General features: G+C 40.2%; 2 protein-coding genes across 5 annotated transcripts; one reads left to right on the forward strand and one right to left on the reverse strand.

Moving 5' to 3' along the window:
• The first annotated feature begins 241 nt into the window (after window positions 1-241).
• eps8l1a (EPS8 signaling adaptor L1a) lies at window positions 242-8711 on the forward strand. 4 transcript variants are annotated; one of them, XM_085270887.1, is made up of 15 exons: window positions 242-391; window positions 805-883; window positions 1179-1290; window positions 1398-1456; window positions 1669-1807; window positions 2907-2995; window positions 3074-3148; window positions 3223-3371; window positions 3508-3699; window positions 3926-4031; window positions 4133-4273; window positions 4413-4548; window positions 6918-7065; window positions 7439-7571; window positions 8238-8711. In XM_085270887.1, exons 2-15 carry the CDS (start codon window positions 833-835, stop codon window positions 8253-8255), a joined length of 1548 nt encoding a protein of 515 aa, XP_085127013.1. In that variant the 5' UTR covers window positions 242-391; window positions 805-832; the 3' UTR covers window positions 8256-8711. The 4 variants fall into 4 exon arrangements, with proteins under 4 accessions (XP_085127013.1, XP_085127010.1, XP_085127011.1 ...); XM_085270884.1 differs by having other exon boundaries at window positions 7439-8711; XM_085270885.1 differs by lacking the exon at window positions 805-883 and having other exon boundaries at window positions 7439-8711.
• On the reverse strand, window positions 6165-12316 carry nme4 (NME/NM23 nucleoside diphosphate kinase 4). Its single transcript, XM_085270888.1, has 5 exons — window positions 12063-12316; window positions 10976-11106; window positions 10745-10846; window positions 10499-10611; window positions 6165-10362 (listed from the first exon to the last, which is right to left on the reverse strand). Exons 1-5 carry the CDS (start codon window positions 12199-12201, stop codon window positions 10242-10244), a joined length of 606 nt encoding a protein of 201 aa, XP_085127014.1. The 5' UTR covers window positions 12202-12316; the 3' UTR covers window positions 6165-10241.
• Between the last annotated feature and the right edge of the window lie 289 nt (window positions 12317-12605).

Below are 12605 nucleotides of genomic sequence, written 5' to 3' on the forward strand. Positions count from 1 at the left end.
ATTTCTCTGAATGAGTGGAGGTGGTGTGCTTGAGTAAGACTGTGCTACATTGGTGAGAAAGAATGCAGTGCGGATCGCGTTAGGCTCTGGGCATAAGCCACAGGCAGTTGTTGGTTGAAATACCTGTGATAAGGAAGGAGAAGTTCACCAAGATGCAGAGAAAGAATCTCAGGGAGGGAGGGAGAGAGCCAACCTCTGTATCTGTGTGTTATAGGAGGGAATAAAACAATGTAGTGTGACTACGAAAGGACGCCAGACTTGTTTTTCTTGTTTTGGCACATCCCAAGGAGGAAAGACATCCTCTCGCAAAACAGCCAAACTCACTACAGTCACTTGAGCAGGAGGAGTGGTGTCTTTACCCCGGATTCAAACACGCGAGACACACCAAAAGGTACGTTGATGTATGTCGGTTTAAAGAATTAGCTTGTGTAAAGTGTATGTGTGTGTGTGAGAGAGAGAGGGTGAGAAAGAGAAAGAGAGGGGGAAAAACAGAGGTAGGAACTGAGAGAGACAGATACACCTGTTAGATCTAGGACGGCTATCTTGTGTCAGTAATGTTTCTCAGAGGAGTACATTTGGGGCGGTGTACAAACAGGTGCTCAAAACGTCAGTGCGTGTATTTGCTTGCTGTTAATTGCATGAACTGCTGAAGGAGAAAGGCAGAAAGATGAGATGTCAGGATAGAAAGCTACTGTATGACCTGTAAAGGACAGCCTTTTAAGAAAAACTGAGCTGTGGTGGAGTTTCTCTGTCGCGCTTTGATTGTTGCATCATCTGCATACCATCTGGTATCTTTTCCTGTAGGGTACCTGTCACTTACCTGCATGTGAACATGCCAGTATGCACAATGCTGAATACTCGGCATTCTTACAATCAGCCTGTGGTATGTGCCATTGTTGTGCTCTTATCATCTTTTCTTTTTGATGTAATGGGTATAATTAATATGACGCCAAGATGTCAGGCAGGCAAAGTTAATGAGAATCTTTTATATCATTGAAGACTAGTTATCTACATGTGAACGTTTAAAAACGCTAAGGACGAGAGATCAAATATAACAATTCAAGTGGGACAAGAAAGGAGACATAAAAAAAGGGTAAATGTCATTGCTGTGCTACCAAAACATCATTCCCCATTCTGTGTATATTACATTGAATTCTGTGTATGTCCACGTGAAACAGATGTCAACATCACTTCCATCGGTGCTCCCTAGAAAGCCTTCAGGTGTCCGAGTTATGGTCCTTAAAGGACAGCAGGAGCTTTCTGATGGGGTTCCTAACAAGTCTGGCAAAGGTACACTCCTCTCCAAGAATGTGGTGTTGGCAAAAACATGTGTTTCCATCTTTTGCATATGCTTTTTGTAAACTTTGAATTAATGGCCTTGTTCTATTTCTTCTCAGAGAATGGTACCAGTGGGGAGTCGAATCAGATCCCTCCACTGAATGCAGACAGAGAAGTGGTACGTACTCATACGCCTCTTTTTTTGTATATATGAGTGGGTACAAACAAGACTTAGAAATTATCAACACAATCAGAAAATCACACACATATGAACAATAACCCCAGATTTATTATCTAAACTTTAGAAACAGTAAACCGATGTGGTGTAGTGTTCTTTAAAATCAAAAACAAGCGATATGATGAGAGCCTCGTGTGTGAATCATTCCTCAGGAGATTATGAACCACTGCTTTGACGATGTGGAGCGATTCATGTCGCGCTTACAACAGGCGGCAGAAGCCCAGACTGTCCTCAACCAAAGGAAAAAGAAAAACGAGAGGAAGACCAAGAAGGATAAAAAGACCCAAGAAGGTGAGGACCTCGACAATTTCTGACCAAAATAAATTACTTATATTGGAAACAAGGAAACCTGTCTCTTCGAGTGATACCGAAGAGCCAGATATGTTTTGGATAAGGTTGAAATTTAAAATGTAGGTTAGCAGATGAAAGTGAGCTTCAGACATGTGGAGGAAGGAGCGATTGACATTGACTCAATATTTTACACACTGAAACTCAACAGGCAGGATGAAAAAAAACCAAACATTCGGGTAACGCAGAAAATTCCTGCACATCGTGAGAATGTCTAAGACACAAGGCATGCAAGTACCTGAACACGTTTATGCACTGCTGTTTCTTCATATAGCATGATATTATTATGTTTTATATTGGGCACAATTAATGTCTGAGTCTGAGTCACTAAGTATTTCTCTTTTTGTCTAACTTGGCAAACTCATCTGGGTGTTTCCTAAATTAACACTGGGATGGACTAAAGGAAGGCTCTTATTAGTCATTACTTTGTCTTATACGAGCACTTGCTGTGACAAGCTAGAACAAAGGTCATGGTATGTTGTGCTTCTAGTATTTCTGTTCATTTCTACTTTTGTTTTTCAGAATTTTCCCCAAACTAAAGTGTTAGCATCCACATGATAGTCTGTATCATGCTCCAGATATACTCCGTTCAGTTCAATTTTATTTGCATAGTGACCAAGAAGCCCACAATAATACAGAGAAAACAGAAAAAAACAATAATCAAGTGACCCCCCCACCCCTCCCAATGAGCAAGCACTTTGGTGAAAGTGGGAAGGAAAAGCTCCCTTTTAACAGGAAGAGACCTCCAGCAGAACCAGGCTCAAGGACAGGGTGAAGGCTCTGCTTCCCATTGTACTTTTAAACACCATAAGAACCTCAAGTAACTGAGGAGCAAAGTGCTCTATTGGGGTGATATGTTACTATTTGGTCTTTAAGATAAGATGGGGTCTGATTACTCAAGACCTTGTATGTGAGTAGAATGATGTTAAACTTGATTCTAGATTTAGTAAATGTATCGGTAAAAGCAATACTTGTACGCTGTGGTTATAACAACCTTATGTTTTATGTCTATGGTGTATATATTTTGCTGTTCTGTGTGCAGATGGTTTGTTGACCATGAAAGCCAGTCCTCCCCCAGAAGAAGACTTTGTGAACATCTTTCAGAAAATCAAGTACTCCTTCAGTCTGCTGGTATGATTAGACTACGTTCTATTTAAGCATAAAGAGATTTCTTTGATAAATACAAAAAACAAAATTGATTTTTTTCAGGACCGCCTGAAGTCATATATCTCACAGCCCAATGCCCCAGAGCTGCTCCACCACATCTTTGTGCCTCTCAGACTGGTGAGACCTCATTTAGTGCTTTTTCTTCTTTTCCTCTTTCTTTGATCTTTACTGTAGAGACCTCTCTCTTACAGATGGTGAATACCACTGGGGGGCCAGCATTAGCTGCATCCATCATCAGTCCTGCTTTGACCAATGGTGCCGTTAAACTGCTCCAGGAACATCTGACTTTAGAGGAAAATGAGCTGTGGACTTCACTGGGGACCAGCTGGACCTCACCCAGGTGTGTGTGTGTGTGTGTGTGTGTGTGTGTGTGTGTGTGTGTGTGTGTGTGTGTGTGTGTGTGTGTGTGTGTGTCAGCTTTACTAGAGACTGTGCACAACACGGTTTTAATGACAGGCTCGTTCCACTTTCTCCAGCTCCCACCTCGGTGTGACTGTTCCTCCGTATACACCTGTCTTTCTGGATGGGTGGAAGCCTCAGACTCATGACTCTACTGGCCAGCCTTTTGAAGATCCCATCGAGCTTCAGCACAAAGTAGATGCTTTCAATGAAACCAAGCAGAAACAAAGTCAGCAGGAAGAAGCTCAACAGGCAGCACAGAGCCCCAGGTAGGCCACTGAAGAAGTGTAAATACATACAAATAGAGCAAGACATTATTATGGTTTCATAGCAGTTGTGATTGTTTTTGTGGAGGCTGTATTCTTACTGGCTAGAATCAAATCAGTCAAATGCTTTTAGTGGCAAACCATGATTAAGATTACTGATATCTGGCTCCAATTTCATGTTTATTTTTTTTATGTTTTGCATATCTTTTAAATACTATCTGTTTTTCAGAGACGGAAATGGACATGCGCATGGTGAGAGCCATTACCGCTGCAGTTACGACTTTGTCGCCAGAAACAGCAGTGAACTCTCTGTGCTAAAAGGAGAAACACTTGAGGTACACACCCTGAAATATGGGTGGCGATCTGAATACAAAAGTAGAGTTTAGATCCAGGAGTACGTCACACAACTTGGCTAATGAGAGTCATCTTTCCGTAGGTGATTAACTCATCAAAACGCTGGTGGAAGTGTCGGAACAGCTATGGCGAGATAGGATTTGTTCCTTTTAACATTTTGGAGCCTGTGTCTGCTCTGAATAAGATAGAGAAAGATGGCTCAGTGGTGCACAGGGAGTCACAGGTATAAGACGACACACAGCTACACAAATACACAGAATTTTATTTGTGCCACTGCCTCAGAAACTGTACATACTGTGATTTCTTGGCTAATGTTGTCATGTAGTTTTTGTTCATTCCTGCTTTTTTTTCCACAACAAAAGGCAGGTCCTGTCCCTCACTCAAAGCGCTTCTCATACACCCCATCAAGCGGGGGTCCCACTACAGCAACCCCAGCAGTGCGACCTCAAAGCATGGTTTTACCATCTACAAGGATGCAGGGAGATGAACCTGACAGAGGTAAATGAATATGGGCAGACAGAAACGTCATAAACACATACAGTGGGGCAAAAAAGTATTTAGTCAGCCACCGATTGTGCAAGTTCCCCCACTTAAAATGATGACAGAGGTCAGTAATTTGCACCAGAGGTACACTTCAACTGTGAGAGACAGAATGTGAAAAAAAAAAAAATCCATGAATTCACATGGTAGGATTTGTAAAGAATTTATTCGTAAATCAGGGTAGAAAATAAGTATTTGGTCACCTCAAACATGGAAAATCTCTGGCTCTCACAGACCTGTAACGTCTTCTGTAAGAAGCTTTTCTGTCCCCCACTCGTTACCTGTATGAATGGCACCTGTTTGAACTCATCATCTGTATAAAAGACACCTGTCCACAGCCTCAAACAGTCAGACTCCAAACTCCGCCATGGCCAAGACCAAAGAGCTTTCGAAGGACACCAGGAAAAGTATTGTAGACCTGCACCAGACTGGGAAGAGTGAATCTACAATAGGCAAGCAGCTTGGTGTGAAAAAATCAACTGTGGGAGCAATCATCAGAAAATGGAAGACATACAAGACCACTGATAATCTCCCTCGATCTGGGGCTCCACGCAAGATCTCATCCCGTGGGGTCAAAATGATCATGAGAACGGTGAGCAAAGATCCCAGAACCACACGGGGGGACCTGGTGAATGACCTGCAGAGAGCTGGGACCAAAGTAACAAAGGTCACCATCAGTAACACACTACAACGGCAGGGAATCAAATCCCGCAGTGCCAGACGTGTTCCGCTGCTGAAGCCAGTGCATGTCCAGGCCCGTCTGAAGTTTGCCAGAGAGCACATGGATGATACAGCAGAGGATTGGGAGAATGTCATGTGGTCAGATGAAACCAAAGTAGAACTTTTTGGTATAAACTCAACTCGTCGTGTTTGGAGGAAGAAGAATACTGAGTTGCATCCCAAGAACACCATACCTACTGTGAAGCATGGGGGTGGAAACATCATGCTATGGGGCGGTTTTTCTGCCAAGGGGACAGGACAACTGATCCGTGTTAAGGACAGAATGAATGGGGCCATGTATCGTGAGATTTTGAGCCAAAACCTCCTTCCATCAGTGAGAACTTTGAAGATGAAACGAGGCTGGGTCTTCCAACATGACAATGATCCAAAACACACCGCCCGGGCAACAAAGGAGTGGCTCCGTAAGAAGCATTTGAAAGTCCTGGAGTGGCCTAGCCAGTCTCCAGACCTCAACCCCATAGAAAATCTGTGGCGGGAGTTGAAAGTCCGTGTTGCTAGGCGACAGACCCAAAACATCACTGCTCTCGAGAAGATCTGCATGGAGGAATGGGCCAAAATACCAGCTACTGTGTGTGCAAACCTGGTAAAGACCTATAGTAAACGTTTGACCTCTGCTATTGCCAACAAAGGTTATGTTACAAAGTATTGAGTTGTATTTTTGTTATTGACCAAATACTTATTTTCCACCCTGATTTACGAATAAATTCTTTACAAATCCTACCATGTGGATTCATGGATTTTTTTTTCACATTCTGTCTCTCACAGTTGAAGTGTACCTCTGGTGCAAACTACTGACCTCTGTCATCATTTTAGGTGGGGGAACTTGCACAATCGGTGGCTGACTAAATACTTTTTTGCCCCACTGTATGAAAACTAAGAAAATTGACACGTTTTACTATTTCATGACATTTGAATTTGATGGCAGGAGCACATCTAGAAAAAAGTTGGTACAAGAAATGCCTGGAAAAGTAACCGGTACTAAAAAGAAATAGCTGGAGGAACATTTTGTAGGCAAGGCTAACTGGCAACCAGTCACAAACATGAAATAAATCATCTATGAGAGGGTATAGTATCATCAAAAGATTCAGAGAAGCTGGAGAAATCTTAAGGGACAGGCTGAAAATCAAGTTAAAATATAGATTTGTGAAGTTTGCAAATCACTGGAATATGTTCTTATTTAAAGTTTTCAATCTTAAAACGTATTTAATGGTTTTAATATAAATTTAAAGTGTTTTTTTTATTATAATATAAGATGTATTTCTGCTTTGGAATTTAAGTTGCTTGGTATTACAAAAAGAACACTTTGTAAAGGGGAACGATATGTTCATATAAATATAACTTTTACTTTAGTTTGATATGTGTAAAATGTAATTCAGCAAAGGTCTAGTATAGATTTTTATTTCAGCTGACTAAAGTGTTTTTCATAATCAAAATCATGATGTTTATTGCATTATATGACATGAATTCCTGCTTTCACATAAATCAAACAGGCAAGGCTCATAGTTGTTGATGTTAAGCAATAAGTGCAACTCCAGCTACAACTGTACAGGTGTATATAAATGCAGTTGTTTTTCTTCTTTGTACAGTTCTGATAATGAATGATGAGCTTCTACAAAGGATAGCCCGGAGAAGAGGCTCATTTAAACAGACAGCTGATAACTCTACACCTCTGAACTATGGCTCTCCATCTTCTGAGGTGGCAGCCTGGCTTACTGCCAAAGGCTTCAGCGCAGTGTGAGTACTCCACAAACATATTTGTTCATATTAGCTAGAGTTAGTACTCAAGCTCCACTAAGGAATAGCATGTTTAAACATGCTGTTTAATTTTTATATTATATTGGTTTTGCGCATTAGCACTAGCACTCCTGCTAGCCAGGAGATAAATGTGTGCAATACTGCAGATGTAGGTTTCAAAAACCCTGAAGTTGTATAAGGATTAAAATAGCTTAAGTATTGTAGCTTTACTGTTTATCATAGCTTTACTGGGTAATGAATTGGACTTAAAAGTCAAGTTCTTCTTTAGAAATTAAAAGGTGAATATTAAAAATAGGATCTTTTTCACAGTGAAAGCACAAAAATGCTGATCTTGTAATTCATTCCTGCTCAGCACTGTTGAGAGCCTGGGAATTTTAAACGGAGCGCAGCTGTTCTCCCTAAATAAGGAGGAGTTTGTTGCGGTGGCACCAGAAGAGGGTGAAAATGTTTACAGCCAGATAATGGCAGAGAAGACTCTGCTTAAGGTTTGTTCCCTATTTTTTTTTTTTTTATCTGGATGTACTAGTTTGTGTGTATGTGTGTATTTGCAAAGATATGCTTGGGTGAGTGTTGAGTCATTTGTTTGCTCAGCCTTGACTTATGCACAGACTTACATTATTGCCACTGCCCCAAACTGATTAAAGATTTACAATGGCAAAAACGTGAGCAATTTCAAATTGAATGCACTCCTGTATAAATTAGTTTTTAAAATGTGGTCATAGTTTCATTTAAGTGGATGTAAATGCCAAACACAATCTATTTGAAGTATTTGCAACATTTAAATATTTACAAATGAACATACCTATTCACAAATTTTGTCAACAAAACTTAATTGGGGTAAGAACATTTGTCAACTTGTCTATTTAAAAAAAAAAAGAAAGAAAAAAAAAAAGGAAGATTGTAAATCAGAGCAAATTTAACTAGTAAAAAAAACAAACTATCCACAAGATAGTCCATGTTTATGTGTCACATGTTGCCTATACTTGGTGTGGGTGGGCAGCTTTTGTGATTTTTCTTGCTTTTAGTAAATAGACTTCATAAACAGATAGTTTTTGGTGATGTGTCTAAATCTTATTTTCTTTTAAAAATATGATCAAGAACTTTAATTTCATTAAGAAGTGAAAACAAATTATATCTTCTGTCCTCCCCAGAATGCACAAAAACTTTAGAACTGGATGCTTCGATGGATCCAAGAGTTAAAGATTAACTCACAAAGAAAGAGTGATGTATTGTAACAGAGTTAAAATATCCTTTAATACAGATGTGACATGAATGCTTATTTGATATAGAGGTAATGCTCATATTTTAATCACAGAGTCTGCTAATTTATCAACAAAAACAACAGATTTTAGAAGAAATTCTATTTAAATACTCTGGGAACCAATTTGTTGTTGTTGTTGTCGTCTGGTTTTTAGTTTGACATGTTTGTAATCTTCATGCAGGTTTAATTGTATTCCTTCCATGCAGTGCATGATTTTTATTTTTTATTTTTACAGCTAACATATTTGTATGACAGTAACCCCCCAACCTAAAATATATGCTGTCTTTCAATGCTTATAACCCTGAAATACCATAATTTACAACACTGAGATATATATATATGTGTGTGTGTATAAAGATGGCTGGCTAGCTAGCTAGCTAGCTAGCGATATATATATATATATATATATATATATATATATAAACTGTATTTCATTATTTTGCTTGTTGTTATATATAAATTATACATAAAAAGATGGCAATTGCATATAGACTCCTCACTTTAATACTTAAGAAATTTTGAAGCAGTGCAAAGAGTTAAAACATGATTAAAAATAACCACGAGAAAGCGATACTACAAATGTAAACTCACATAAAAACTCTGATACCTGATAGCAGTTAGTTAACATTATGGGGGAAACTCTTGTTTAATTTCTTGAGAGGTAGAAAGATTATTTCATGTTTTCAGTTAAAAAAAAATGTATCACAAAATTTCAAATCACATATAAAATTGCACTTAGGTTATCTGAGGACAGAGGTCAAGTAAACAGTTTAATTATGTATACATTAAATAATAATTATATTTGTTAATGAGAATAATCACATTACAGTGGGCCAGATGTGGGGAAGGGGAACTAACAGTATAAACCACACACACACACACACACACACACACACACACACACACACACACACACACACACACACACACACACACACACACACACACACACACACACACACACTCTTTGTTAGACCAAATGCATATAACTATTAACCAGAAACAATGCACTTATGGTACAAAAACAGCTCTGATCAGTCTTCTAACTGGACCCTGTAGTATCAAGCACCAAGACATTAGCAGCAGATCCTTCAAGTCTTAACCTAAAAGGTTGTATTTCTGTGCGTTAGACTCGTTTTTCTGGCACGGCCCACAGATACTCAATCAGATCATAATCTGAGGAATTTGGAAGCCAAGTCAACACTTCGAGCTTTCTGTCATGTTCTTCATACCATTACTGAATTATTTCTGCAAAGTGGGTAGATGTATTACTCTGCTGGAGTAGGCAGGCACACTGAAAGACTTGCAGATCAAAAAAAAAAAAAAAAAAAAAAAAAGGTAGAGAAACATTTTTTGCCCGTGATCGTTTTGTGTTTCTTTGTGATCCAAAACTCGCATCTGTTTGTGTGGACTTTGTATCTCATTATGGCTGTTTGCAGACTTTACAGCCATTCTGCACCTAAACATTGCTCTCTATTTGCAGAGATTTTCTAACTTTTTGGTTGTTGTTCATTTTTCTTTCTTTGAAAAGATAGTTACCTTCATGAATGAAGCAGAAACTGACAAGCAGAGGGTCTAGATCAGGAGCCGCTTAGCCTTTGGGGTACCTTAAGTGCATGCCCAGTAGTCCCAGTCAGTATTTTTCCATGGCTGTAGCTGGTTGGTGTATAGCAATAATAATCCAATGCTAAGACTAAGATGCCTACTGTATTATATGTACATATGCGTAGTTGGTATTCTAAAATCTCACATTTGCTTTAGCAAAAATCTTGATTCTTAGTGCACTTAATGAGGTAAATTACTTAGAGAGAGAAACTGTGGTGGCACTGTCATTAGGCAGCAGGAGAAGAGGTAGTTATTACTGATTCTCACTGCCTTGAACTGTCAAGCATCTTCAGTCCTCCATCATGTTGCCCTGGTTGCAGCATTCCCAGTTCAGGAGATCCTTTCCCTGAAACCACAGCTGGATCTCCCGTCGAGCACCCTCCAGTGAATCACTGGCATGGACAACGTTCCTTTAAGTGACCAACACACATGGTTACTGTACTGCCACGTCATAAAAGCACATACCTTCATAGGCTTTAATGTTAAAAATCAGTTTTATGTCACAAATATCAGCACACATAATGAAATGAAATAAAGTCAGGTTACCTGCTGACATGGACGCTGAAATCTCCTCTGACTGTGCCCGCCTGGGCTTCAGTTGGGTTAGTGTGTCCTACCATTTTACGTGATGTCTGGACTACATTGGGCCCCTCCCATACCTAAATAAAAGTAAAGCAGCATGTGTTGGCAAGACTGATAAACCTACTGAAGAACTATAACAAGAATAAGCAGAAAAGCAACAAGGAGAAAACCAGGAGTATCCTCGAAAGAGGCAGACAGAGGAGCACTCACCATGACCACCACAGGCCCTGAGGTCATGTAATGCTGCAGACTAGGATAGAAGGGCTTAGCTCTCAGCTCACGGTAGTGCTGAGACAGGAGATCCTCAGACACCTTTCAAACAGAGACAGATTCAACAAGAAACTTGCAGATCACACACACACACACACACACACACACACACACACACACACACACACACACACACACACACACACACACACACACTTCAAACTCTTATACCTGCACCATCTTCAGGCCAACCAGCTTGAATCCCCGCTGCTCAAACCGGTGAATTATTTGCCCGACAAGACGGCGTTGAACTCCATCTGGTTTCACGGCTATGAGAGTCCTCTCCCTCACATCTGGAAGACCTGATGTGAGCAGACACAAAAGAGGAGCAATGGTTGTTAACCATACTGCAGGGAAGACTATAAAAAATACCAAACTAAAGTCTGCAGGTGTCTCAGTTTATAAATGTGTGGTATTTATCATATCAACATTTATCATATCAACACACACGCACGCACAGACGTGCATTTGTGTGTGTGTGGGACACAACGTCCCCACAACACAATAAACTAACGCGCGCATGCGAGTTTGCACCCCTAAAACAGACCAACAACCCTCACTGAACAAAACTGCATATGAGAGGTATGGCTTTTGTTTAGCTACAGAACACACAGAATAGAAGCTGCACACAGCCCCTTATGAATGACTGCACGCTATCAATTATTCACACGTGACTATCCACGAGAACTGCAGTCTCCTTGCATCTTTAAGACCGGCTGTGACAGCGAAATACAGCGACACCATAGCGGGCTGGATGGAAGTCTGGTTCTGGCACAGAGGTTTGGGTGTGTTGTATGGGACTTGCGTTTTGTGTGTCGGTATTGCGCACCGTTTAACTTACCCCTAACCTAGTTCCAGTTCATGACCCGAGCTTTTGGCAAGCAAGTTTGTTTTCCCAAATGTGCCCGTTAAGTTTGGGTCAAATAAACTTTGCCTTGGACTCTGCGCCTTGGACCGAGTCTAACAGACTAAAGTTTGTTAGACTCGGTGCTAACAGAAATCTTTTAAAATCGGTTTCGACAGTGACAGTTTGAGTGTCATTTTCACTGTGTAAAAATCGCGTATTCAAGATACTGTGCACATTTTTAATTCGCAATTCATGAACATTCACTTAAAAACATAAAATTTGCATCCAACTGCTTTAAATCGCCACTTCTTAACAAACGAATCGCGTAAGTTCTATCTGAAGGACTAATACTTATCTACTATGCAAAACATATGGCTTTACTTAGCAGCTGGTACAAAATGAGTCACTTACTTGATTTGTTTCTTCGCCAGGTAGATCTGTATCCACCCCACAGCTGAGAAGGAAAACCAGGTAACAGACCTTTTGTGGATTCTTGAGTCCTCCAATAAAAGTGTTGGAGAAGTCTGTTAAAAACGCGCAGCTGCAGCATGGCCGTAATGTGACGTGCGTTTTATCAGCCTCTACTGAGTGAAGTCAACCCTCATCAATAAAAACTCACGAGTGATCCCTCTGTGCGTCTCTCCTCATTGTCACTCAATCTGAAATTTAACTCCAGTGATGCCAGACCTGTGTTAGTTCTCCGTACACGCGTGCGTCACTCAAAATCTCCCTTCGCTTTCAACCCGATGGATTTCAAAAGAAACACTTCCACGCATAAATCTTATTTAGTTGATATTTTCGCCTTTCTGCAGGTGAAATCCAGCTCAGTTTAAGAGCTGAACACTGATCTTGCTCTTCACTTTGCCCTTTTTTTGTTGAAAATGTGTATTTCTAAATAATAACAAAACACTTAGGAGACGCAAAGCAGAAGCAAAGATATGTTAAAATGGCCAT

Source organism: Mchenga conophoros, linkage group LG4, assembly GCF_057382185.1.
Source record: "Mchenga conophoros isolate Kocher_MC1m ecotype Shallow Benthic linkage group LG4, M_conophoros_male_GT1.1, whole genome shotgun sequence".
Lineage (NCBI taxonomy): Eukaryota > Metazoa > Chordata > Actinopteri > Cichliformes > Cichlidae > Mchenga > Mchenga conophoros.

Coding starts and splice junctions, on each gene's coding strand:
- eps8l1a (XM_085270884.1), top strand. CDS start 833: ATGCCAGTATGCACAATGCTGAATACTCGGCATTCTTACAATCAGCCT. Junction 1,291..1,397: donor TCCTAACAAGTCTGGCAAAG/GTACACTCCTCT, acceptor ATTTCTTCTCAG/AGAATGGTACCAGTGGGGAG. Junction 7,066..7,438: donor GCCAAAGGCTTCAGCGCAGT/GTGAGTACTCCA, acceptor ATTCCTGCTCAG/CACTGTTGAGAGCCTGGGAA.
- nme4 (XM_085270888.1), bottom strand. CDS start 12,201: ATGCTGCAGCTGCGCGTTTTTAACAGACTTCTCCAACACTTTTATTGG. Junction 10,847..10,975: donor TTGGCCTGAAGATGGTGCAG/GTATAAGAGTTT, acceptor TCTGTTTGAAAG/GTGTCTGAGGATCTCCTGTC. Junction 10,612..10,744: donor CAGGGCCTGTGGTGGTCATG/GTGAGTGCTCCT, acceptor ACTTTTATTTAG/GTATGGGAGGGGCCCAATGT.